This window comes from Camarhynchus parvulus, unplaced genomic scaffold (assembly GCF_901933205.1).
Source record: "Camarhynchus parvulus unplaced genomic scaffold, STF_HiC, whole genome shotgun sequence".
NCBI classification, from domain to species: Eukaryota; Metazoa; Chordata; class Aves; order Passeriformes; family Thraupidae; genus Camarhynchus; species Camarhynchus parvulus.
The window spans coordinates 1-26,354 of NW_022147825.1; the positions used below are offsets into that span (position 1 = coordinate 1).

At 65.7% G+C, this 26,354-nt stretch overlaps 4 protein-coding genes and 1 long non-coding RNA gene across 5 annotated transcripts; 1 reads left to right on the forward strand and 4 right to left on the reverse strand.

Annotated features, from left to right (window-relative positions):
* Positions 1–4: 4 nt before the first annotated feature.
* LOC115915920 (glutaminyl-peptide cyclotransferase-like protein) lies at positions 5–2,339 on the reverse strand (the record flags this gene model as incomplete). The annotated part of the gene is made up of 4 exons (XM_030969626.1): positions 2,109–2,339; positions 1,697–1,858; positions 705–1,004; positions 5–37 (listed from the first exon to the last, which is right to left on the reverse strand). Coding segments are annotated over exons 1-4 (726 nt in total), but the record flags the coding sequence as incomplete, so codon positions are not given.
* Positions 2,340–6,368: 4,029 nt separating this feature from the next.
* On the reverse strand, positions 6,369–15,789 carry FBXO46 (F-box protein 46). The gene is given in 19 exon segments (XM_030969627.1): positions 6,369–7,399; positions 7,402–7,782; positions 7,847–8,096; positions 8,099–8,254; positions 8,257–8,560; positions 9,480–9,730; positions 10,026–10,070; positions 10,166–10,207; positions 10,958–11,096; positions 11,256–11,344; positions 11,884–11,953; positions 12,046–12,106; positions 12,656–12,840; positions 13,415–13,486; positions 13,891–13,994; positions 14,799–14,920; positions 14,996–15,103; positions 15,180–15,267; positions 15,757–15,789. Coding segments are annotated over 19 exon segments (3,021 nt in total). The 3' UTR covers positions 6,369–6,878.
* A 601-nt stretch (positions 15,790–16,390) lies between these two features.
* On the forward strand, positions 16,391–18,518 carry OPA3 (outer mitochondrial membrane lipid metabolism regulator OPA3). Its single transcript, XM_030969636.1, has 2 exons — positions 16,391–16,544; positions 17,552–18,518. Exons 1-2 carry the CDS (start codon positions 16,403–16,405, stop codon positions 18,463–18,465), a joined length of 1,056 nt encoding a protein of 351 aa, XP_030825496.1. The 5' UTR covers positions 16,391–16,402; the 3' UTR covers positions 18,466–18,518.
* Positions 18,519–18,725: 207 nt separating this feature from the next.
* On the reverse strand, positions 18,726–24,408 carry VASP (vasodilator stimulated phosphoprotein). The gene is made up of 14 exons (XM_030969628.1): positions 24,366–24,408; positions 22,966–23,158; positions 22,416–22,509; positions 21,597–21,654; positions 21,130–21,164; positions 20,942–20,943; positions 20,804–20,881; positions 19,872–20,002; positions 19,751–19,796; positions 19,611–19,653; positions 19,356–19,401; positions 19,195–19,261; positions 18,992–19,049; positions 18,726–18,868 (listed from the first exon to the last, which is right to left on the reverse strand). The coding sequence occupies exons 1-14, from the start codon at positions 24,368–24,370 to the stop codon at positions 18,831–18,833; spliced, it is 894 nt and encodes a 297-aa protein (XP_030825488.1). The 5' UTR covers positions 24,371–24,408; the 3' UTR covers positions 18,726–18,830.
* Positions 21,002–22,186, reverse strand: LOC115915930. Its single transcript, XR_004061550.1, has 4 exons — positions 22,155–22,186; positions 21,597–21,654; positions 21,130–21,164; positions 21,002–21,018 (listed from the first exon to the last, which is right to left on the reverse strand). It is a non-coding gene; the product is annotated as an uncharacterized LOC115915930 (long non-coding RNA).
* Positions 24,409–26,354: the final 1,946 nt, after the last annotated feature.

The window sequence follows — 26,354 nt, forward strand, 5'->3', positions numbered from 1 at the left end:
CGTCCAGGAACAGCAGCTGCAGCGTCACGGGCGGGGCCTGGGGGACACGGGGTCACCTGGGGTCACCTGGGGTCACCTGGGGTCACCTGGGGTCACACACCTGGGGTCACCTGGGGTCACACACACCTGGGGTCACCTGGGGTCACACACCTGGGGTCACACACACCTGGGGTCACACACACCTGGGGTCACCTGGGGTCACCTGGGGTCACACACACCTGGCACACCTGGGGTCACCTGGGGTCACCTGGGGTCACACACACCTGGGGTCACCTGGGGTCACACACACCTGGGGACATCTGAGGGCACACCTGGCATGGAACACCTGGCCTGGCACACACACCTGGCACACACACCTGTGTCACACCTGGCACACCTGCCCTGACACACCTGGGCACACCTGGGGCACACCCGGCACATACCTGAGGCACCTGTTGCACACCTGGCACACACCTGGCCTGGCACACACCTGGCCTGGCACACACTGGTCACACACCTGTCCCCAGGTGTCCCCCTGGCCATCCCCAGGTGCGCTCACCTGTCCCTCCCTGCCCCTCAGGTGCCCATCCAGGGCCGATGCCAGCTCTAGCAGGAGAGCACAGAGCCCCACCTGTCCCTGTCCCACCTGTCCCACCTGTCCCCAGGTGTGCCCAGGTGTGCCCAGGTGTGCCCAGGTGTGCCCAGGTGTGCCCAGGTGCGCTCACCTGCTCTGCTCTGGCGCTCAGGTGCCCATCCAGGGCCGATGCCAGCTCCAGCAGGAGGGCGCAGGGCACGGCGGCGTCGGTGGCGCCCACGAAGGGCTCAGGTGCGCCGTGCCCAGGTGCGCCGTGCCCAGGTGGCAGCACCTTGGTGTCGTAGTGGCAGGCCAGCACCAGGCGCCGCGCGGCCGCCGGCGCCGCCGTGGCCACCACGCTGCTGAAGGTCACTGCCCAGGGCGTGGCCACAAAGGTGTCCAGCTCCAGGTGCCAGCGGGCGCGGAGCGAGCGCAGGTGGGACAGGATGTGCTGGGGACGGTGGGACAGGTGGGACGGGTGGGGATGGGTGGGACAGGTGGGACAGGTGGGATGGGGATGGGTGGGGGGATGGGTGGGACAGGTGGGGATGGGTGGGACAGGTGGGACAGGTGGGACAGGTGGGGATGGGTTTGGGGATGGGGGGCCGGTGGGCGGTGGGGGCCCCGGGTGGAACGGTGGGCAGGTGGGGGGCCGGGGTGGATTTGGGACAGATGGGGCCAGGTGGGGGTGGGTGGGGGTGGGTGGTTTGGGGTCGGGTGGGACGGTGGGACAGGTGGGGTCTGGGGTGGGGATGGGTGGGGGCGTGGCTGGGAGGATTCAGGGGGCATTTGGGGAGATTTGGGGGGGCCTGGGGGGGTCTCGGGGGTGTATTTGGGGCTCCCCGGGTGTATCTGGGGGTCCCATGGGGGATTTGGGGGTCCCGGGGTGGATTTGGGGGGTCCTGGAGCAGATTTGGGGGTCCCAGGTGCATTTGGGGGTCCCAGGGCAGATTTGGGGGTCCCAGGGCAGATTTGGGGGGTCCCGGGTGCATTTGGGGCTCCCAGGGCAGATTTGGGGGTCCCGGGTGCATTTGGGGGTCCCGGGGGTGGTTTTGGGGGTCCCAGAGCAGATTTGGGGGTCCCAGGGCAGATTTGGGGTCCCAGGTGCATTTGGGGGTCCCGGGGCGCACCTGGGGGTCTCACCTGTCGCGCGGCGCGGCTGCCGGGCCCCCCCGGGACCCTCTCGTGCAGGAGGGGCCGGAGCAGGGACCCCCAGAGCCGGGCGGGGTCCAGCTGCGCCAGCAGCGTCCGGAGGGCGCCGTCCGAGGGGGGGCGGGGGGCGTCCCGCGGCGGCCCAGGGGGGTCCTGGGGGCGAGGGGGGTCCCTGAGGGGTCCCGGAGGGGTTTGGGGGTCCCGGAGTGATTTTTGGGGGTCCCAAGGCGGTTTTGGGGGTCCCGAAGAGTTTGGGGGGGGTCTCCCGTTACCTCCCCCCGTTACCCCCCCCGTTATCCCCCCCGTTACCTCCCCCCGTTACCCCCCCGTTATCCCCCCATTACCCCCCCGTTATCCCCCCCGTTATCCCCCCCGTTACCCCCGGTGCCCCCTCCCCTCTCACCGGCGCGCTCCCCCCGGTCCCCCCGCCGGGCCAGCACACGAAGATCACGGCGGCGGCCGCCAGCACCGCCAGCAGCAGCGGCAGCAGCGGCCGTGCCGGGCGCGGGGGCCGCGGGAGGAGCCCCCAGAACCGGCCCGGCCCCGGTTCCGGTACCGGCAGCGGCACCGGGGCCGGGCCGGGACTCGAACCCGCGGCCCGAGGGCGGCGCGGCCCGGCCGGGAGATGGCGCATGGCGGGGGCGGGGCCTCGGCGGGGCGGGGCCTCGGCGGGGCCAATGGGTGAGGAGGGGCGGGGATTGAAGGGGGAGGGGCGGCGTGGGGCGACGAGGAGCGCGCGGATTGGGCAGGTGGGCGGGGATTGGAGAGGCCACGCCCATGTGTGGCGGCAAGGGACGGACAGAGGGACAAAAATTAAATTAAAAAAAAGACTTAAAACGTTGACATTGAGCGGGTGAAAACCACGGGAAAATTCCGAAAAAAATCTGGGAGAGTCATGGAAAAATTCCATGGGAAAATCCCAGAAAAAAAATCCTGCAAAAAATCCCAGAAAAAAAAAAAAAAAAAAAAAAAAAACACAGAAAAATCCCCCCCAAAATGTGGGAAAATACTAAAAAAACCCAGGGAAAAACAATGGAAAAAATCCCTGGGAAAATCATGGAAAAGTCCTAGAAAAATCCCTGAACAAAATCCTGGAAAATCCCATGAAACCCCAAAAAAATCTTGGAAAATTAAAAAAAAAATCCTTGGAAAATTGTGGAAAATCCTAAAAAATCCTGGGAAAGTCGTGGAAAAATCACTGGGAAATCCCCCAAAGAAATCCTGGAAAATCTTTCCAAAAATAATCCCGGAAAAAAAAAACAGAAAAAAATCCCGGAAAAAAATCCCAGAAAAAAATTCCATTAAAATCCTGGACAAATCCCAGAAAATCAAAAAAATTCCCGGAAAAATCCCCAGGAAAATCCCGGGAAATCCTGGAAAAATCCTCCAAAAAAATCCTAATTAAAATCTCAGAAAAATTCCGCAAAAATCCTGGAAAAAATCGTAGAAAATCCGTAAAAAATCCTGGAAAAAATCCCAGATAAAATCCTGGAAAAATCCCAGATAAAATTCCGTAAAAATCCTAGAAAAATCCCCGAAAATCCTAAAATATCCCTGGAAAAATCCCCAGCAAAATAAAGAAAAGTCCCTGGAAACGTCCCACCCCAAAAAAAATCCTGGATAAAATTCCACAAAAATCCTGGAAAAAATCCTAGAAAATAATAATAAAAAAAATCCTGGAAAAAATAAAAAACCTTGGAAAAATCATGGAAGAATCCCTGGAAAAATTCCCAGGAAAATCCCATGAAAATTCTAAAAAAATCCCCCCAAAAATGTGGCAAAATCTTTAAAAATAAAATGCCCATGAGAATCCCAAAAAACCCTGGGGAAATCCCAGAGAAATCCTGAGAAGATTCTGGAAAAATCACGAAAAATTCCAATAAAATCCCAGAAAAAAAAAATTCTTATAAAATCCCAGAAAAAAATCCTGGGAAAAATCCCAGAAAAATTCCTGTAAAAGATCCTGCCCTGCAAATGCCAACCCTCTGGTCCCGAACACAAGAGAATTCCCAAAAAGAGCCGTTCCCAAAAGAGCCGTTCCCAAACAGAACCGTTCCCAAACAGAACCGTTCCCAAACAGAACCGTTCCCAAACAGAACCGTTCCCAAACAGAGCCGTTCCCAAACAGAACCGTTCCCAAAAAGAGCCGTTCCCAAAAAGAGCCGTTCCCAAAAGAACCGTTCCCAAACAGAACCGTTCCCAAAAAGAACTGTTCCCAAACAGAACCGTTCCCAAACAGAGCCGTTCCCAAACAGAACCGTTCCCAAACAGAACCGTTCCCAAAAAGAACTGTTCCCAAACAGAACCGTTCCCAAACAGAGCCGTTCCCAAACAGAACCGTTCCCAAACAGAACCGTTCCCAAACAGAACCGTTCCCAAAAAGAACTGTTCCCAAACAGAACCGTTCCCAAACAGAGCCGTTCCCAAACAGAACCGTTCCCAAACAGAACCGTTCCCAAAAAGAGCCGTTCCCAAACAGCTCCAAAGCCCCCCCGGTGCTTGGGACAGATTTCCCGACCCAAAAAGAGGCACCAAACCCTGAGAATTCGCCAGCGTGAATCCCAAATTAGAAACCTCACAAACCCCTTTTGCTGATTCTCGGCTGCCAGCCTGGGATGCGGTCAGAGCGCAGATTTGCAAAGCACAAATTCTCAATGCTCCGGCTGTGTTGGGTTAGAAAGTAACGCCGTGTGAATTCCCTCAAGTGCCGGGTTAAATACAGCTTTGGGTTAGAAAGATTGCGAAAGTGGAAACGGCGCCGTGCAGGATGCTGTTTGGAAAGGGAGGGCTCGCGCTGTGACAGCAGCCACAGGGCGCCTGAATCTTCCAGAAAAAGAGAATTTATTGCCCCGTTATCAGAAGGAACGAACTTCTCCCCGCCTGGACGGCGATGCCCAGCCAGAATCCCGTGTTTGAACGGAATTCCTGCACCTTGGATGAGGAGCGCGAATGTGCGCCGGGTTGTTGTTTCTAAGGGCCAATCCCCGGTTAACGCGCTGCCCACAGGAGGCACCCGAACCCTTTGGATTTGGGGGGAGGGCGTGGTCCCAGGGGGGCCGGGGGGTCCCACAGGGATTCTGGGGGGTCCCGGAGGGATTTGGGGCTTCTCGGAATGGTTTCGGGGGGTCCTGGAGCAGTGTTGGGGGTCCCAGAGGATCCTGGGGGGGGTCCCGGGGAGGATCTGGGGATCTCGGAGTGGATTTTGGGGGTCCCAAAGTGGTTTTGGGGAGTCCCGAAGCGGTTTTTGGGGGTCCCAAAGTGGATTTGGGGGTCCCGGAGGGGTTCTGGGGGGTTCCAGGAGCAGTACTGGGGGTCCCTGAGTGATTTTTGGAAGGGTTTGGGGGGTCCCAGCGGATTCTGGGGGGTCCCGGAGGGGTTTCAGGGGTCCCGAAGAGTTTGGGGGCATGTCCCGTTAACCCCGCGTTATCCCCCCGGTTCCCCCCATTAACCCCCCGCGTTATCCCCCCTATTAACCCCCCGTTATCCCCGGTACCCCCCCGTTATCCCCCGGTCCCCCCGCCGGGCCAGCACACGAAGATCACGGCGGCGGCCGCCAGCACCGCCAGCACCGCGGCAGCAGCGGCCGTGCCGGGCGCGGGGGCCGCGAGAGGAGCCCCCAGAACCGGCCCGGCCCCGGTTCCGGTACCGGCAGCGGCACCGGGGCCGGGCCGGGACTCGAACCCGCGGCCCGAGGGCGGCGCGGCCCGGCCGGGAGATGGCGCATGGCGGGGGCGGGGCCTCGGCGGGGCGGGGCCTCGGCGGGGCCAATGGGTGAGGAGGGGCGGGGATTAAAGGGGGAGGGGCGGCGTGGGGCGACGAGGAGCGCGCGGATTGGGCAGGTGGGCGGGGATTGGAGAGGCCACGCCCATGTGTGGCGGCAAGGGACGGACAGAGGGACACGGAGGGACGGGAGGGACAGGGGGACACGGGGGGGGACAGGGGGACACGGGGGGGACACGGGGGCGTTGTTACCGTTCTGAGGGACACCCCGGGCTGGGGGCCACCCCCTCCTTTGGGAGCAGCTGTGTCCCCACGTGGGGACATCGCCCTGGAGGGGATTGTCACCCTCTGAGGGACATTGTTCTTCCGGGGGCCACCAACCCATCTGGGGACACTGCCATCGGGCTGGGGGACATCAGCACTGGCTGTCCCCACTGTCCTCCATGGGGACACCACCCTGGAGGGCATCATCACCCTCTGAGGGACATCACCACTGGTTGATCCCATTGTCCTCCATGGGGACACCACCCTGGAGGGGATTGTCACCCTCTGAGGGACATCACCACTGGTTGATCCCATTGTCCTCCATGGGGACACCACCCTGGAGGGCATCATCACCCCCTGAGGGACATCACCACTGGTTGATCCCATTGTCCTCCATGGGGACACCATCCTGGAGGGGATTGTCACCTCCTTGGTGACACCAGCCCAGCCGGGGACATCACCATTGGGTTGATCCCACTGTCCTCCATGGGGACACCACCCTGCATGGCACTGCCACCCTCCTTGGTGCCACCATCCCATCTGGGGACATCGCCATTGCATTGCACCCGTTGTCCTTGACGGGGACACCACTCTGGAGGGGATTGTCACCCTCTGAGGGACATCATCCTTCCCCAGGGCCACCAGTCCAGCCGGGGACATCGCCATTGCATTGCACCCATTGTCCTTGACGGGGACACCACCCTGGAGGGGACTGTCACCCTCCCTGGTGCCACTACTCCAGCTGGGGACATCACCAATGGTTGTCCCCATTGTCCTCTATGGGAACATGAACCTGGAGGGCACTGTCACCGTCTAAGGGACATCATCCTTCCCCAGGGCCACCAGTCCAGCCGGGGACATCGCCATTGGGCTGGGGGACATCGCCATTGGGTCGATCCCACTGTTCTCCATGGGGACACCACTCTGGATGGCATTGTCACCTCCCTGGTGACATTGCCATTGGGTCGATCCCATTGTCCTCCATGGGGACACTGCTCCAGAGGGGACCGTCACCCTCTGAGGGACACCGCCCCACCTGGTGCCACCGCCCCCCCCAGTCCCACACTTCCACACTCGATCCTTTCCGTTCCTTTTGGTTTTTTTCCCCGTCCACATCCGCGGCAGCGCTCTGGCCGCCCCACGAGCCGTCCGCGTGTCCGTCCGGTGCGTCCGTCCGTCTGCCCCTCCCTCACCTGCCCTCGTCCCTGCGGCCGCCGGCCGGGTGCACCCAGTTGTTGTCGTGCAGCCCCGTGCGGCAGCCCGGCGCCTCGCGGTCGGTGCGGCGGCAGCACATCCAGTACGAGCGGCCGTAGGGCAGGTCGTGGTGGTAGGGCTTGGGGTGCCAGCGGCACAGCGACACGTCCCCCCGCTCGTAACGCTTCTTGCACTGCTTGCAGGGGTCGTCCCGGTACAGCGGGTCCCGGTTCCACCGCGAATCCGCCGCCCGCACCCCGAAGGTCTCGATGATGGACTTGAAGTAGTGGCACGAGCACTTGAGGGCGGCCAGCGCCTGCGTGGGCAGGTAGCTGAAGATCTTCACCATGACGTGCTCGGGGAGCAGCAGCATGTACTGACGGGGCTCCAGCAGCCGCTGGATCTTGAAGCGGATCTCCAGGAAATCGTGGGACACGTGCCGGTACAGCCGGCACAGCGCCGGGTCACCGCCGGCGCCGCCGTCCTTGCCCGGGGACGCTGCCGCCGCCGCGGTGGCGTCGCCGCCGGTTCCTCGGGCAGCAGGAAGAGCTGTCCCGGCGGCGGCGGCTCCTCCGGCAGCCGCAACGGTCTCTCGGTCACCTGCTTGGCGCTGTCCTTGCCGAAGAACACGCACTGGTCCACCACGCCCGTCACCACCACGTCCACGTGGAAGCCGGACGCCGCAGTCCCGCGGGCGCCGCCGGGGCCACCTCGGCGCCGCCGGCGCTTTGCTCGCTGCTGCGGCCGCCTTCGTCGCCGCCCTCCCTTGTCCCCTTTGGCGGCCAGCAGCAGCCGCGCCGGCTCACCAGCCGGTACAGGTCGCAGGTGATCTGATCCTTCTGCCGCTCGCGCTGGCGGCCGCGGTGGCCTCGCACCCCGCTGGAGATGCGGAAGGCGTCCTCACCTCGCCCGGCCCCGCCCCGCGGCGGCGTGGTGGCGGCACCGCCGCCCTCTGTCCCGCGCCGCCGCCCGGGCGCGGCACACAGCCGTTAGGCCTGGCCCCGCCGCGCTCCCTGTGCTGGTGATTTTGGGGTTTCTGGGACTCGAACTGCGCCCGGCGGCGCCGCCACGCCGGCACTCGGGGCCGCCCGGCGCCTCCAGCAGCACCAGCGGCGGCGGGGGCGTCGCAGGAGGAGCGGGGCAGGCTCTGCAGGGCCAGCGCCGCCGCCCGCTCCACCAGCGCCACCATCTCCGCCACCGACAGCAGGTCGGGCTGTCCCCGGCGCCGCCGTCACCCTTCGGGGCGTCCCCGGCGGCCCAGGGCGCGTTTGGAGCGGTTTTGGGTTCGTGGTGGCAGCGCCGGCGCCGCTTGGCCTTGGAGCTGTCGCTGCCCCAGTTGCCCTTGACCTTCATGGTGCTGGCACGGCCGCCGGTGCCACCGGGCGCCACCGGGCGCCGCCGCACTGGTGTGTTACCACGAAGAACGCCACCTTCTCCTTGGTGTTGCCCGGTTTGATGACGTACCACGTGTCCAGCAGCACCCGCCCGTCCTCGGCGCTGGTGCCGGTGCCGGTGCCGGCGGGGCCGGGCTCGGGGGGGTCCGGGGGTGTTCTCGGAGGGGCGGCAGCCCGGGGGGCACCGGGGGGCACCGGGGGCGGCACCGGCGGTGGCGGCGGGGGACGAGCATGGCTTGTTCTGCGAGAAGGTGCCGAAGGGCCGCGGGCACCAGAGCTGCAGCTGCGGGAAGGCGTTGGGGGGCTCCATCAGCGCCGCCGCCGCTGCCGCCACCGGGGCCGCCGGGGCCGCCCGGGCCTGCGGAGAGACGGCGGGTGACGAGGGGGAGACCCCTGGGGACACCGGAGGGAGCCTGGGGACACCGTGGGGACGCTTGGGGACACCGGAGGAACCCTCAGGGACACTGGGGGGATGCTTGGGGACACTTGGGGGCACTGGAGGGACCTTTGGGGACACTTAGGGACACCAGGGATACACTTGGGGAGCCTTGGGGACACTGGGAGGACCCTTGGGGACCAGGGAGACCCTCGGGGACACTAGGGACACACTTGGGGACACCAGGGGGGCGCTTGAGGACACTGAGGGACCCTTGGGGACACGGGGGGGACTCTCGGGGACATCGCGGCACCGCCCCCCTGGCCTTTCCCGCGCCGCAAGCCCCGCCCCCTCAGTCCCGCCCCTCCTCACGCCCCGCCCCGCCCGTTTAACGCCCCGCCCCATTCCCCCTCACCGGCCAATCACCGCGCGGCGTTCGGGCCGTGCCCATATATGGACGGCGGCGTGCGCGGCGCGGAGGGGGCGTGGCCCCGAAGGGGGCGTGGTCAGGCGAGCCCCCGGTCCCGTGTGGGCCCCGTGGGGGGGGGGAGGGAGAACCGGGGGTGGAGGGGGGGGAACCGGCGCCGGTGTCCGGCGGGCGGGACGCGGTAACGGCGTCTGGGGACACCACCGGACCCACCCGCCTGTCGGGCGAGCGGCGCCGGTGCTCGGTGTCGCACCGGGATCCCCCCGCCATGCCCTCCGTTAGGCCCCGTGGGCGCTCCCAGCCACCCACCCGCGGGCCCGGGCCCCTCCCCGGGGCATCCCGCGACCCCTCCCGTTCTGCCCGGGCCCCACCCGGTGCCACCGCCCCTCCCCCGCTCACCGGGCCGTGCCGGGCGCGGCCGCTCCGCCTCTCCGGCCGCTTCCGGGGTGCCGCGCCGCGCATGCGCCCCGGGCCCGCGGCGCTGCGCGCCTGCGGCTGCGCGGGGCATCACGGGAGCTGTAGTTCGCTCCCGCCGGCTTCCGGGCGGCGCGCGGGGCCTCACGGGAGCTGTAGTTCTTTTCGCGCCGCAGGGCGTGTTGGGAGTTGTAGTTCCCGCCCCGCACCCCCCCGAAAATGACTGGGCGGCACCCCTGGGAGTCACGTGGTTGGTTTATTTTGGGGTACAAACCCCGGGGACCCCCCAAGGTGTCACCCCCCTCCCCAAACACCCAAAATTCCCGGATTTCCCCCCAAATTTACCCAGCACCCAAAACTCTTGGGACTCGGCCCCCCAGACCCACAGTTGCCCCCCAGACCCACAGTTGCCCCCGAGACCCACAGGTGCCCCCCCAGGCGCCCCCCGCCCCCTCAGCAGCCGCTCTCGGCCGCCGGGCGCTGCCCCTGTCGCGATTGACCCCTCGGGGGGGCCCTGGGGGGGCCGGGGACCCCCATCCGGCAGCGCTGCCACCCCCGCCGGACCTCGGCCTGCACCTGCGGGGCGGCATGTCGCGATATGTGGCGCTGCCCGCCGCGATAGGCCCCGCCCATGCCGCGATAGGCCCCGCCCATGTCGCGACATGACGCACCTCCTTGTTGGTGAAGCAGTAGAGGACGCTGACCACCAGGCCCTGCCGGGGGGGGGGACATGGGGACACTTTGGGGGGGGCTGGCGCTCCCAATTAACCCCAATTAACCCAAATTAACACCAATTTACACCAATTGATCCCAACGAATCCAAATTAACACAGATTAACCCCAATTAGCCCCAATTAACCCCAATTAGCCCCATTAACACCCCATTTCCTCCTGTCCCCAGGTGTCCCCAGGTGTGCCGCTCACCTGGGCCGAGGTGAGCGGCAGGTGCAGGCACAGCCGGGCCAGGCCACCCCTCCCCAATTAACCCCAATTAACCCCAATTAACCCCAATTAACGCCATTAACACCCCAATTAACCCCCCAGGTGTGCCGCTCACCTGGGCCGAGGTGAGCAGCAGGTGCAGGCACAGCCGGGCCAGGCCACCCCTCCCCAATTAACCCCAATTAACCCAAATTAACCCCAATTAACCCCAATTAACCCCAATTAACGCCATTAACACCCCAATTAACGCCATTAACACCCCATTAACCATTCAGGTGTGTCCCCAGGTGTGCCGCTCACCTGGGCCGAGGTGAGCAGCAGGTGCAGGCAGGTGCAGGGCCAGGCTCACCCTCCCCAATTAACCCCAATTAACCCCAATTAACGCCATTAACACCCCATTTCCCGTGCCCCCAGGTGTCCCCAGGTGTCCCCAGGTGTGCCGCTCACCTGGGCCGAGGTGAGCAGCAGGTGCAGGCCAGGCTCACCCTCCAACCCACTAAAACCATTAACAATGTGCCCACCTGGGCCGAGGTGAGCAGCAGGTGCAGGCACAGCCGGGCCAGCCTGAGGCCGCCGCCCCCCTCGCCCTCCCCGGCCAGGGCGAAAATCACCTCGTGCACGCCCAGGAGCGGGATCAGCGTCAGCGTGGAGCGCGCCAGCCTGGCACAGGTGGCACAGGTGGCACAGGTGGCACAGGTGGCACAGGTGGCACAGGTGACACACCTGGGGACACGCCTGGGGAGATCTGGGGACCGGGTGTCCCCACCTTCCCCCCGTGTCCCCCCCCCGATGTCCCCACCTGTCCAGGTGTGTCCCCACCTGAGCCGCGTGTCCCCGCGCGCCACCTGCTGCGCGCGCACCTTGGCCACCAGGATCCGCACGATCCTCACGAACACCACGAAGTTCACCTGGCGCAGGTGCGACACACACGGGTGTGACACAGGTGTGACACACACGGGTGTGACTGTGACACACACAGGTGTGACTGTGACACACACACAGGTGTGACACACACAGGTGTGACTGTGACACACACAGGTGTGACTGTGACACACACAGGTGTGACACACACAGGTGTGACACAGGTGTGACACACAGAGGTGTGACCCAGGTGTGACACAGGTGTGACCCAGGTGTGACACACACGGGTGTGACTGTGACACACACAGGTGTGACCCAGGTGTGACACACACACAGGTGTGACTGTGACACACACAGGTGTGATTGTGACACACACAGTTGTGACACACACAGGTGTGACACAGGTGTGACACAGGTGTGACCCAGGTGTGACACACACAGGTGTGACTGTGACACACACAGGTGTGATTGTGACACACACAGGTGTGACACACACAGGTGTGACACACGCAGGTGTGACTGTGACACACGCAGGTGTGACCCAGGTGTGACCCAGGTGCGGCACACCTGCGGTGACGTCACTCACCGCCACGGCCGCCAGGATGGGGCAGCGGATCAGCCACCACACCGCCGCCTTCTCATTGCGCTCCCAGCACCTGCCGGGGGCGTGGCCTCGGTTAGCCACGCCCCCCTGTCACCTGAGGGGTGGGGACAGGTGAGGAGGGGATGGGACAGGCGGTGGCCTCACCCCTCGTTCTCGTACAGGTAACGCAGGATGACCCAGGGCACCACGAAGAGCACGGGGACACCTGGGGGGACACACCTGGTGAGGGGGGGACACCTGAGGGGACACACCTGAGCAGGGGGGTGGGGAAACACAAAGGTGCAGCAGATGACACGGGTGTCACAGAGATAATACAGGTAACACAGGTGACAGGTGACACCTCCCAGCCGAGCAGCAGGAAGGCAAAGGAGGTGACACACAGGTGACACAGGTGACACAGGTAACACAATCACACAGTGATGCAGTGACACAGGTGACACGGGCAGGTGACACAATGACACACAGGTGACACACAGGTGACACACAGGTGACAGGTGGCACGCTCACCCCAGCCAGCAGGGGGGGGGGGGGGGGGGCGGGCAGGTGTGCTCAGCAGCAGGAGGTGACACAGGTGACACGATAACACAGTGACACAGTGACACAATGACACACAGGTGACACACAGGTGACACAGGTGACACAGGTGACACAGCAGGACGGCCGGGCAGTGTGTCACAGGTGAAAACACTTGACACACAGGTGGCACGGGCAGGTGACACAGGTGGCACGGGCAGGTGACAGGTGGCACGCTCACCCCAGCCGAGCAGCAGGAAGGCGGGCAGGCGGCTCGGCGCGGGCGCGCTCAGCAGCAGCCGCAGCAGGAACAGCCCCTCGGCCGTGGCCCAGGCGTAGTTGGCTCCCACGCAGTACTGCGCCAGGCTCTGCGCCACGCGGCACGCGGGGCCGGCCTGCGGCGGCGCGGGGCACCCGTGTGCCCCCCTTGGTACACCCGGGGCACCCGTGTCCCCTCTTGGCACCGCTGTCCCCGGCACTGCTGTGTCCCCTCCCCGGCCACACCGGGGCACCCGTGTCCCCTTCCCAACACCGGCACCTGTGTCCTTGACACGCCGTGCCCTCTGCCCCGGTCACCTCTGTCCCCTCCCTGGCACCGCTGTCCCCTCTGTCCCCTCCCTGTGGCACGTGGGGTACAGCCGTCCCTGACACCCGTGTCCCCTCTCTCCTTTTAGTGTCCCACACGGGCTGTCCCCCTCCTTCCCGGGACCCGTGTCCCCCGCACGGTGTCCCCCCCCGCACTGCTCCCCACCACACCGGGCCGTGTCCCCTCCCAACACCCATCGCGTGTCCCCCCTGAACAGCGTGTCCCCTGTCCCCCCCGTCCCTCTGTCCCCTGGCTGTCCCCTGCCTGTCCCCCCTGCACTCCCAGGACAGCTGCAGGTGTGCCCGCTCTGCTTGGCCCCACTGGTGTCCCCTCCCTCCCTGGTGGCCCTGCGCTGTCCCCTGTCCCCCTGGCTGTCCCCCTGTCTGTCCCCTGGCTGTCCCCGCGGTGTCCCACCGCGTCCGCAGCTGGGGGTGCCGAAGGGTGAAGAGGTTGGCGTGGATCAGGTTCCGCGTGCAGCGCAGGCGCCTGGGGACATTGGGGACATGGGGACACTGCCACGGGTGACACGGGGACACCGCCACAGTGACACCCACGGGTGACACGGGGACACGGCATGGATCAGGTTCCGCGTGCAGCGCAGGCGCCTGGGGACAATGGGGACATGGGGACACTGCCACGGGTGACACCCACGGGTGACACGGGGACACGGCGTGGATCAGGTTCTGCGTGCAGCGCAGGCGCCTGGGGACATTCCCAGGTGACACGGGGACACCCAAGGGGACATGGGGACATCCCCAGGTGTGGCGATGTCCCCGGGCGTGCCACCCCCCAGGTGTGTCCCCAGGTGTGTCCCCAGGTGTCCCCAGGTGTGTCCCCAGGTGTCCCCAGGTGTCCCAGGTGTCCCCAGGTGTCCCCAGGTGTGTCCCCACCTGAGCAGCAGCAGCAGCAGCAGCGCCACCAGCAGCGCCACCAGGGAGAGCGAGTAGCCCACGGTGTAGAGGAGGCGGAACTGCTCCAGCAGCCACACCTGGCGCTGCGGGGACAGGGGACAGGGGACACAGGGGGACACAGGGGGACACAGGGGACACAGGGGGGACACAGGGGGACACAGGGGACACGGGACAGGGGACACAGGGGGACACAGGGGCACGGGACAGGGGACAGGGGGGGACATAGGGGGGACAGGGGAAGGGGACAGGGGACACAGGGGACACAGGGGACACAGGGGACAGGGGACACAGGGGACACAGGGGGACACAGGGGACAGGGGACAGGGGGGCACAGGGGACAGGGGGACACAGGAGACACGGCAGGGGACATGGCGAGGGACACGGGGACATGGGAACACAATGGACATGGCACGGGACACAGGGACACGGGACAAGGGACACGGGGACATGGGACACGGCAGGGGACACGGCACGGCACAGGGGACACGGGAGGGGACACGGGAGGGGACACGGCACACGGGGCACAGCGCGACACCGGGGGTGACACAGGGGGTGACAATGTGCCAGCACAGCGTGGCACCAGGCGCCACCCGGTGTCACACGGAGCGCAGTGTGACACAGCGCGACACCCGGTGACACGGAGCGCGACACGGAGCGCGACACGGGGACGGGCACGTGGCACCGCCCGGCGGGGTGGCACCCGCGGTGTCACCGCGCTGTGACCCCGCTGTCCCCTGCAGCGCCGCTCCCGCCGTGCTGTCCCCGCCCTGTCCCCCCGCTGTCCCTGCCACATCCCCGCTCTGTCCCCTCCCCGTCCCCGCTCTGTCCCCTCCCTGTCCCCTCTCTGTCCCCACCCTTTCCCCTCCCTGTCCCCTCCCCGTCCCCACCTCCAGCGGTGTCACCTGCGCCAGGTCCTCGCACTGCGAGTTGTCCTGCCAGGTCCTGCCGCTGTCGTCTGTCACCCAGCGCCCGTCGGGGCCACAGCGCCGCGCCACCACGCCGCCCTGCACTGCGACACGGCTGCCACCTCGCTGTCCCCTCGCTGTCCCCTCGCTGTCCCCTCGCTGTCCCCTCCCCGCGTTACCTCGGTGGTACCAGGGCAGGTACCAGGGGCAGGGGACAGTGGCCGTGCTGTTGGGGACAGCGTCGCCCCAGCACGCGTACAGGTCGAAGCTGCGGTTGCAGACGGGTCCTGAGGGGACACGGATGTCACCAAAGTGTCCCCGAGGTGTCCCCGAGGTGTCCCCGAGGTGTGGGCGGGGTCTCACCTGGCGGGGGCGGGGCCAGGCGCAGGTGCAGCTCGCACGCCTGGCGGTACTGGCGCCACGCGACAACGGTGGCCTGGGCGGAGCGCTCCTGGGACAGCAGAGGGGACAGCGGGGGGGACATCAGTGGGGACATCAGTGGGGACACAGGGGACATCAATCAGCAGGGGCGGAGCGCTCCTGGGACAGCAGAGGGGACATCGGGGGGACAGCGGGGGGGACATCAGCTGGAAATCAAGGGGACATCGAGGGACATTGGGGGACACAGGGGACAGCGAGGGCGAACAGGACATCAGCGGGGACAGAGGGGACAGAGGGCGACATCAATGGGGACATCAGCAAGGGGGACATCAGTGGGGACAGGGGGGACAGCGGGGGGGACGTCAGCGAGGATATCAGCGGGGACAACGAGGGGACACTGTGGGGACATCGCTGGGGACATCGGGGGACATCGCGGGGACGATGAGGGGACATCGGGTGGATATCGCGGGACAACGAGGGGTCACTGTGGGACATCGCTGGGGACGTCGGGGACATGCGGGCCCATGGGGGGCCTCGGGTGGCACGGCGGGGGTCTCACCTCTGCTCCGGGGGTCGCCACCTGCTGCCCCATGGTGGCCCCTGGTGGCCGCGCGCGCGTGGCCCTGTGTCCCCCCCGGGTGGCCCCGGCGCCCCGGCGCCGGCCCCGGGCGTGGCCTCGTGTCACCCGGGGTGGCACCGGGGGGGGCGGACGTCCCCGGGGGTCCTCGGTGTCACCGGGGGGGTCCTGATGTCACCCGGGGGGGTCCCGGTGTCCCCGGGGGGTCTCAGGTGTCACCAGGACCGTCCCAGTGTCACCGAGGGGGTCCTGGGTGTCCCCCAGTGCCACCCGGGGGGTCTCGGTGTCACCTGGGGGGTCCCAGCGCCACCCTCACCTGTCCCAGGTGTCCCCAGGTGTCCCCCAATGTCACCAGGGGGGTCTCGGTGTCACCTGGGCGGTCTCAGTGTCCCCCAGTGTCCCCCAGCACCCCCAAATCCTGTGGGCGTGTCCCCCATACAAGGGGGGCGTGTCCCCATGACAAAAGGGGCGTGTCCAAACCCAATCGGGGTCCGCCCGTCCGCCAGGGGGCGCCAACCAGGACGAGGGGGGAGGGGAAGGACGGACGGAAGGGAGGTGGGCGTGTCCTGCCTCTCCCCGCCCCCTGCTCGCCGTGACGTCATCTCGGCGCGCCCCCGCGGACGGGAGGATGGTGGCGGGCGCGTTCCCGCTGGCCAAGCTGCTGACGCTGGGCGCGCGCCAGCTCAGCCGCCCCCTGGCCGCGCGCATCAAGGCGGGGGCGCGCGCGTCGCCCTTCTTCCGCACGTACATCTGCCTGCCCCCCGCGCAGCGTGAGTGGGACACACCTGGGGACACCTGGGGACACCTGGGGACACCTGGGGACACCTGGGGACACCGGGGGAACCCGCTCTGGGCACCGTCTGGGGGCTGGGAGGGGTCACGGGGGCCTGGGGACACACCTGGGGACACACCTGGGCACACGAGGGGACACCGGGGGACACCGGGGGACACGAGGGACCCTGCCCTGGTTCGGTTTTGGGGGGTGGGACCCACCCTGGGAGGGGTCACGGGGGCCTGGGGACACGAGGGGACACCGGGGGACATGGGGGGACCCAGCCCTGCGCACAATTCGGGGGTGGGATTGGCCTGGGACCCCCCCTCGGAGGGAGGGCCAGGGCTCAGGGGGGCCTGGGGACACGGGGGGACACGGGGGGACCCTGGGCCAGCCCCTCATTCCAGCCCCTCGGTGTCCTGGGCGGGTGACAAGGACACTGGGGACACCAGGGGGGTCTGGGGGTGGATTTTGGAGTGATCTGGGGGGAATTTGTGGGTGAATTTGGGGGGATTTGTAGCTGGATTTGGGGGGACCTGGGGGTTGATTCTGGGGGGGATCTGAGGATGGTTTTGGGGTAATTTATGGCTGGATTTGGGGGGGGTCTGGAGGTTGGTTTTGGGGGGGAATTTACCACCGCTCCCCCTCTCCCGTGCCTCAGTTTACCCCTGGGCGGAGATGCTCCCCATTCTGTGTGCCTCAGTTTCCCTTTTCCTGTGCCTCAGTTTACCACTGGGTGGAGATGCTCCCCTTTCCCCGTGCCTCAGTTTCCCTTTTCCCGTGCCTCAGTTTACCACTGGGTGGAGATGCTTCCCCCCTTTCCCCGTGCCTCAGTTTCCCCCATGTTCTCTCTCCCGTGCCTCAGTTTACCACTGGGCGGAGATGCTCCCCATTCCCCGTGCCTCAGTTTCCCTTTTCCTGTGCCTCAGTTTACCACTGGGTGGAGATGCTCCCCCCCTTTCCCCGTGCCTCAGTTTCCCCCATGTTCTCTCTCCCGTGCCTCAGTTTACCACTGGGTGGAGATGCGGACCAAGATGCGGCTCCTGGGTTTCCGGGGCGCCTCGGTGAAGCCCCTGAACGAGGAGGCGGCGGCCGAGCTGGGGGCGGAGCTGCTGGGGGAGGCGCTCGTGTTCGGCGTGGGCGGGCTCTGCCTCTACCTGGAGTACCTGCGGCAGGCGGGGCAGGGCCGGCGGCGCGAGGAGCACCTGGACCGCGCCCTGGCCGAGCTGCGCGGGCGCCTGGACGAGCTGGGCAGGGACCTGGAGGCGCTGCGGGGGCGGGGCGGGGCGGGACACGCCCAGGGAGGGGCGGGGCACGAGGAGGGAAGCTCAGGACACGCCCAGGGAGGGGCGGGGCATAACCAGTGTGGACACGCCCAGGAAACCTCAGGCCACGCCCAGAACAGGGTTGGACACGCCCATGAAAGCTCAGGCCACGCCCAGGGTGGAGCTGGACACGCCCAGGGAAGCTCAGGCCACGCCCAGGGTGGAGCTGGACACGCCCAGGGAAGCTCAGGCCACGCCCCCACCAAAGCTGTGAATGGCGCTGCTGGATGTGGACACGCCCCCACCGGATCTGGACACGCCCCTACTGGGACAGGCCACGCCCTTGCTGGGACAGGCCACGCCCCCGCGGGACTTCAGGCCACGCCCCCCCACATTAAACCTGCTCTGTGTGTTCCGTTCTGTGCCTTTAAGGGGCGGGGCAAATGCGGAGGGTGGGCGTGGCCTGTTTGGGTGCGGTCGTTTTGCGGTGGGCGTGGCCAACGCGATGGGGCGGGGCCAGCCGAGGAGGAGCACCGTGATTGGTGGGCGGGTGCTGATGGCTCTGTGGAGTGGGCGTGGCTTCCCCTCAGGGGCTGGGGGTGTGGCCATTCAAGCTCCGCCCCCAGACCCGCAAAAAATTTACATTTTATTTAAATTTTCCTGTAAAAAAAACGTTTATTGGTGCAAATAAAGTGAAAAACCCAAAAGTGACTTAAAAAACACCCCAAAGTGGGGGGGGGGGGGGAGGGGCTTCCTTCCCCCCCTCCCCCCACTGTGATGGGGGGGAGGGGCACAGTGTGGCACTAATTAATAATTAATAATTGATTAGTGAGGGGGGAGGGGCTCCAAACCCCTCCCCCAGCGGGTAAGGCACAGCCTGGGGTGGGGGGAGGGGCTTGGGGACCCCTCCCCCAGGGTGGGGGCGGTGAGATGGGGGTGGGGGAAAGGTTGAAGGGGGGGAGGGGCCCGACCCCTCCCCCACCCCCAAAATTGGGGGCGTGGCTTGGTGGGGGGCGGGGTCAGGGCCGGTTTGGCTTCCTCAGCTCCATCAGCAGCGCTGGGGGAGGGGCACAAAAAAAACAAAAATTGGGGGGTCGGGGGTGGGGTCATTGTCACCCCCCTCCCCCCCCCCCACCGCGATCCCCCCTCCCCAAAATTCCCGCAAATTCCCCTCCCCCACCTTGGATGATCTCCTCCTTCATTTTGTGCAGCTCCCGCCGAAATTCCTCCAGCAGCTCCTGGGGGGGCGGGGCCGCGTCAGAGACCCCTCCCCAAACTGGGGACACCCCAAAAATCCCCCCCAGACCCCTCCCCAAACTGGGGACACCCCAAAAATCCCCCCAGACCCCTCCCCCAATTCCGAACCCCCCCCCAGGCCGGTACCAGTTTGAACCGCTCCAGGTCCAGCTCACTGTGGGGCTCGGGGGGGGCTGGAACGGCCGATTTCATCCTGGGAGAGGGGGCGGAAATAATAAAAAAATAAATAAAAGAATTAATCTGGGGACCCCCTCCCCAAAAAAAAAAAAACCCTCCCCAAAACTCACCTGGGCAAGGTGGAGCTGGATTTTTCCCACGGCCTCCGGACGGGCTCTGAGGGGTTAAAAAAAGGGGGTGAGGGGGAGGGGTTGGACCCTTAAACCCTCCCCCAAAAAAAAAGCCCCCTCCCTCCAAAAAAATAAAAAATCCGCCGCGTTTCCCTTTAAGAACTACAACTCCCGGCGTGCCCCGCGCGCCCGCACCGTGCCCGGCCGCGCGCCCCAACCGCGGTGCATGCTGGGGGGTGGAGTCCGCGCGCTCACCCGGCGCCGGTCCCGCCCTCCGCTCGCCGGGCTCCGCCTCCTCCTGCGGGGGCACAAACAATGAGGTGGGGGAGGGGCAAGGGGGGGAAAGACCCCTCCCCAAATTAGGAACGGGGGGGGGAGGGGGGGGTTGTACTGACGGTGGTGACGTCATCCTCCTTTTTTGGCGCTTCCGTGGCTTTTCTCCTGTGGGGGAGGGGTCAGAGTGGGAATTCGGGGATTTTGGGGACCCCCCCCCCCAAAGGCGGGACCCCCCCCCACCTGCGGGCCAGCATGGCGCTCATCTCCTCCATCAGCCCCCGCCGCGGGGGCAGCTCCGCCTTCGGGGGAGGGGCGGGGGGAGGGGCGGCCCCGCCCCCAGCGCCGGCCACGCCCCCGCTCGGGGGCTCGTCCTGGAGGGGGCAAAAGGGGGGGGGAGGAGGTTGATTAATTAGTTATTAATTAATTAATTACCACGCTCTCACATTAAGGGACCCCCCCATTAATTCCCCCTCGTTTGTAGTTAATTCATTAATTCATTAATTAATTACCCCACCCCGCACTCACCTTGAGGGACCGCCCACCCCCATTAATTCCCCCCACGCTGTTAATGAATGAATGAATTAATTAATCTCCCATTGATTCACCCCCCGCCCCATTTATTAATTAATTCATTACCTCCCCACCCTGTTAATTAACTGATTCCCCCCCCCAGTCACCTTTAGGGAACCCCCTCATTAATTCCCCCCCGTGATATTAACTAGTTAATTAATTAATTAATTAATCCCCCACTCTCACCTTGAGGGACCCAGTCCCCCCAAGCTGTTTATTTATTTAATTTAATTAATTTCATTTAATTTGAAAAAATTATTAACTGAGATATGTTTCTTTAAGTAATTAATATAATTAATTAATTAATTGTGCCCCCCACAATCAACTTGAGGGACCCAGCCCTCCACTGTATATTTAATTTATTTAATTAATTTCATTTAATTTTTAAAATAATTATTATTTAATAAACGTTTCTGTAAGAAATTAATTAAATTAACTAATTAATTATCCCTCCCACGCTCACCTTGAGGGAATCCCTCCCACGCTCCTTACTAAATTAATTTAATTAATTTACGGAATTTAATTTTAGATTTTTTAAACAATAAAAGCGTATGTAAAGAATGAATGAATGAAATTAATTAATTAATAACTGCAGGGCTCACCTTGGCCACTTTCCTGAGCTTGGCCCCCGCGATGGCGGCCGCGAACCCCGAGACCCCCCCGGGCCCCCCCCCGGCCCCTCCCCCCCCCCCCGGGCCCGCCCCTCCCCCCACGCCCGGCAGGGGCGGGGCCGGGGGAACCCCTGAGGAGGGGGGAGGGGGCCCGGGGAGAGGGGCCCCGGGAGGGCCGGGGGCGCGGGGAGGGGCGGCCGGGGGTCCTGGGGGGGAAAAAAGCGAAAAACGTTGGGGGAGGGGGCGGGGCTAGAGGAGAGGGGGCGGGGCTAAAGGAGAGGGGGGCGGGGTCAGGGTTGAAGCCCCTCCCCCCTCACCTGTCCCGCGGCGCTCGGGCTCGTCCATCACCGGCCTGGGGGGGGAGGGGAGAGACAAAGTGACCCCCCCCATCCCCCACCCCAACATTTGGGGTTCATCCCCCAAACATTTGGGGATTTTCCCCCCCAAAATTTGGGGTTTCCCCACTGAAAATTTCAGTTTTCCTCCCAAAAAATTTGGGGTTTCCCACCTCAAAATTTGGGATCCTCCCCAAAATTTGGGATCCTCCCCCTTAAAATTTGGGATCCTCCCCTCAAAATTTGGAGGCTCCTCCTCCAATATTTGGGGTTTCCCCCCCCCATAATTTAGGATCCTCCCCCTTAAAATTTGGGGTCCCCACTTGCAAAAATTTGGGTTTCCCACCTTAAAATTTGGGATTCCATCCTCCCCCCCCCACCAAATTTGGGATTTTCACCCCCTCATTTGGGATCCTCCCCCTCCAAATTTGGGGACCCCCCGGTCTCACCTGTCGGGCTGCTCAGGGGGGGCGGAGCCATCGGGGTCCGGCCAGGCCAGGGGGGTCCCTGGGGGGACATCGGGGGCGTTGGGGGGGATTTGGGGGGATTTGGGGGGATTTGGGGTTCATTTGGGGGCTGATTTTTGGGGGATTTATGGGGGATTTGGGGGGGGATTTGGGGGGTCTTGGGGATGGATTTGGGGGCTTTGGGGGGTGATTTTTGGGGGGTTTTATGGGGGATTTGGGGGCGGGATCTGAGGATGGATTATGGGGGATTTGGGGTTGTTTTGGGGGGATTTTGGGGCTGATTGGGGGGGGGATTTATGGCTGAATTTTGGGGGCATTTTGGGGGTTGGTTTGGGGGGGATCTGGGGGGGATCTGGGGGGGATCTGGGGCAGATTTTTGGGGGGATTCACGGCTGAACCTTGGGGCGGTTTTGGGGCCGATTTTGGGGCTGTTCATGGCAGGGTCTGCGACACAACGAGGGGCTCACGTGGGGCTGGGGGCGCCACAGGGACTCGGGGTGACACGGGGGGTCTGGGGGTCTCACAGCCCCCCCAGCTCACCCTGCTCGAGCGCCTGCAGCGCCCCCAGCACGTTGGGTGACATGGGGAGGGTCTGGGGGTCCCAGAGGGTCTGGGGGTCCCACAGAGGGTCTGGGGGTGTCATGGGGGGCTCAGGGGGTCCGGGGGTGTCCCAGGGATTTAGGAACCCCCCGTCTCACCCTGCTCGAGCCTCATGGGGGTCTGGGGCCCCAGCACGGGGGCCGGGGCTGGGGGGTGTCATGGGGGCTCGTCCTCGGGGGAGGCAGCTTGAGCCCCCCAGACCCTGCTCGGCCTGCAGCCCCAAAGACCACTGGTGGAACTGGGGGGTGGCCTGGCTGTAGCGCAGCCCCCGCGCCAGGGGGCAGTTCAGGACCACCTGGGGGGGGGGGAGGGGCAGCCAAAAAGTCACAAGGACCCCCCCAGACCCCTAAAAGAAGGGGGGACCCCCAGCCCTGGGTAATGCAAAGCAGAGCCCCGGGTGCCCCCCAGGTACCCCCCAAATAACCCCAACCCCCCCAGCTGTCCCCAAACCCCCCCCAGGTGCCCCCCAAACCCCCCCCCCTGTCCCCAAATACCCCCAAGCCCCCCAAAATGCCCCCCAGGTATCCCCAGATGCCCCCCAGGTACCCCCAGACACCCCCAAGTGTCCCCCCAGCCCTCCAGGTGCCCACCCAGCTGCATCCAGGTACCTCCAAATGCCCCAGACCCCCCCCAGGTACCCCCCAAAGTGCCCCCAGGTGCCCCAGAAATGCCCCCAACCCCCCCCCAGATGCCCCCAAATGCCACCAAACCCTGCCCAGGTGCCCCCCCAGGTGCCCCCAGGTGCCCCCACCTGCTGCTCGGGCCCGAGGCGCCGCCCCAGCAGGCGGAAGGCGAGCGAGCCGGGCTGCTGGAACAGCTGCACACAGCTGGGGGGGCTCTGGGGGGCGCCCCCAGCCCCGGGAACCCCCCCCGCGGGCACCCAGAGCTTCTGCGCCTCGTCGTAGAGCAGCACCGCGGCCCTGGCGCTGCACAGCACCCGCTCGCTGGGGGGGGACACCGGGGTTACCCCAAAAACGGGGCTCGGACCCCCCCGGGGGGCTCCGACCCCAGAAACGGGGAGAGAACCCCAAAAAACGGGGTTAAAACGCCAAAAAATGGGGCTGGGACCCCCCCGAGATTGGGGATCCTACCCCAGGGGGTTGGGACCCCAAAAAATGGGGAGGGAACCCCAAAAAATGGGAGTGGGACCCTAAAAAAGGGGGTGGGAACCGACCCTGGGGGGCTCCGACCCCAGAAACGGGGAGAGAACCCCAAAAATGGGGAGAGAACCGCAAACTGGGGGCTGGCACCCCCCGGACACCCCAAATTTCCCCCGGGCACCCCAAAACCTCCCCCCCTCCCCCCCCTTTTCCTTCCTCTTCTCCCCAGGGCCGCCCCTCCCCCGCTCCCAGTGCTCCCAGTATCAATTCCCAGTGCCCCCAGTGCCCCCCGTGCCCCTCCCAGTGCTCCCAGTTCCATTACACGGCTCCCAGTGCTCGTCCCAGTGCTCCCAGTCCCGGATCCCGGCGCTCCCAGTACAGATTCCCAGTGCTCCCAGTCCCAGTTCCCACTCCCAGTGCTCCCAGTTCCGGATCCCGGCTCTCCCAGTGCTCCCAGTACAGATCCCCAGTTCTCCCAGTGCTCCCAGTCCCAGTTCCCATTCCCAGTTCTCCCAGTGCCACTTCCCGGCTCTCCCAGTGCTCCCAGTACAGATTGCCAATGCCCCCAGTGCTCCCAGTTCCGGATCCCGGCGCTCCCAGTGCTCCCAGTGCCGCTTCCCGGCGCTCCCAGTTCCGGATCCCGGCTCTCCCAGTCACCCCAGTAGCGCTCCCAGCGCTCCCAGTACCCGCAGCCCCCGTTTCCAGTTCTCCCAGTTGCTCCCGGTGCCGTTTCCAGTTCTCCCAGTGCCCGTTACCGGCGCCGCCCGCTGCCCCCAGCGCCCGTTACCGGCACCCCCGGTACCGCCCGCCGCCCGTTACCGGCTCTCCCAGTCCCTCCCAGTTCCCCCAGTGCTCCCAGTCCCGATCCCAGTGCTCCCAGTCCCGATCCCCAGTGCTCCCAGCGCTCCCGGTACGGCTCCCCGGTGCCCGTTAACGCTCCCGCCGGTGCCCCCAGCTCCGGTGCCCGGTGCCCCCAGTGCCTCCCAGTGCCTCCCAGTGCCTCCCAGTGCTCCCAGTGCTCCCAGTGCTCCCAGTTCCCAGCCCCGTTCACCTCATGCTGGCGGCCGTGCCCGGTCCGGGCCCTTCCGGTGGCGGCGGGGAGGGGGGGGGAAGGGGGCCGGACCCGCCGGTCCCGGCGAGAGGCCCCGCCCCCCATGGGCATGGCCCCGCCCACCATCTGGCCCCGCCCCTCCCGGGATCGGCGGCGGCGGCGGCCGGGAAATGGCACCGGGGGGAGCTCGCGGGACCAGTAACGTCCAGTGGCCTCCCAGTAACCCCCAGTGGCCTCCCAGTAACGTCCAGTGCCCTCCCAGTAACCCCCAGTGCCCTCCCAGTGCCCCCCCCGAACTCTCCGGTCCCGGGCACTGGGAAGGACTGGGAGTTACTGGGAGACACTGGGAGGAAACTGGGAGGGGCTGGGGGGCACTGGGGGCACTGGGAGTTACTGGGAGTTACTGGGAGTTACTGGGGGCACTGGGAGGTGCCGGCGACTCCGAGGGGAGCTGGGGAGCCCCGGGCTCGGTGCCCGGTCCCGGTTCCCGTTTCCCATTCCCGGTTCCCCATTCCCGGTCCCGGTTCCCGTTCCCCGTTCCCCACTCCCGCCTCTCCGGTGCCGGTTCCCGCTCTGAATTCCCGGTGCTGCTTCCTGGTGCTCCTTCCCCATTCCCGTTCCCCATTCCCGTTCTCCATTCCCGTTCCCCATTCCCGTTCCCCATTCCCGTTCCCCATTCCGGTCCCCGTTCCCGTTCCCCATTCCCGGTCCCGTTCCCTATGTCCGTTCCCCATTCCCGGTCCCGGTCCCGTTCCCCATTCCGGTTCCGTTCCCGTTCCCCATTCCCGTTCCCCATTCCCGGTCCCGTTCCGTTCCCCATTCCCGTTCCCCATTCCCGGTCCCCGGTCCGGTCCCCGTTCCGTTCCCCATTCCCGTTCCCCGTTCCCGGTCCCGTTCCCGCCTCTCCGTTACGGCCCCGCCCCTCCCCGCCTGGCCCCGCCCCTGCCCCGCCCTCTCCGCCGCCGCCGCCGCCGCCGCCGCCGCCGCCGCCCTTTGTGTCCGCGCGTGGCCTCGGGCCCGGCGCTCCCGGCGATGGCGGCTCCGTGATGGCGGCGGGGCCGGCCCGGGCGCCACCGGGAGCCCCATGCGGGGGCCGCCGCCATGGGGCAGGTCCTGGGCTTCGCCCACTGCAGTACGCACCGGGAACCGGGAACCGGGAACCGGGAACCGGGAACCGGGAACCGGGAACCGGGGAGCGGGAGGGGCCGGGGGACCGGGGATGGGGAACCGGGAACCGGGAACCGGGGAGCGGAGAGCGGCGCCGGGAGGGGCCGGGGATGCGGGAGCGGGAACGGGGAGCGGCACCGGGAACGGAGCGCGGGGAGGGGCTGCGGGATGCGGGAGTGGCCGGGAACCGGGGAGCGGCACCGGGAGGGGCTGCGGGATGAGGGACCGGGGACGGGACCGGGAACCGGCACTGGGAACCGGCAATGGGAACCGGCAATGGGAACCGGGGAGCGGCACCGGGGGGGCTGCGGGATGAGGGACCGGGGATGCGGGACCGGGAACCGGCACCGGGAACCGGCAACGGGAACCGGGAAGTGGCACCGGGAGGGGCCGGGGATGGGGGACCGGGAACCGGGGACCGGGAACGAGTTGGGGGCTGCGGGAGGTACCGGGGAACGGCGAACCGGGAATGGCCGGGGATGGAGAACCGGGAGGGGCACCGGGAAGCGGAACCGGGAGGAGGGAACCGGGAGGAACCGGGGCTGCGGGAACCGGGAAGAACCGGGCGGAACCGGGCACGGAGGGATTGGGAGTGGCCGGGGATGGATCCGGTACCGGGAACCGGGACGGGGATGGATCCGGTACCGGGAACCGGGACGGGGGGATCGGAGCAGCACCGGGAGGCACCGGGGGACACCGGGAGCTGCGGGAACCGGGAGGCACCGGGGCACGGAGTGGCCGGGATGAGGGGTCCGGGAGTTACCGGGGATGGCGGGACCGGAGTAACCGGGACCGGGAGGGAACGGGACGGGAACACCGGGG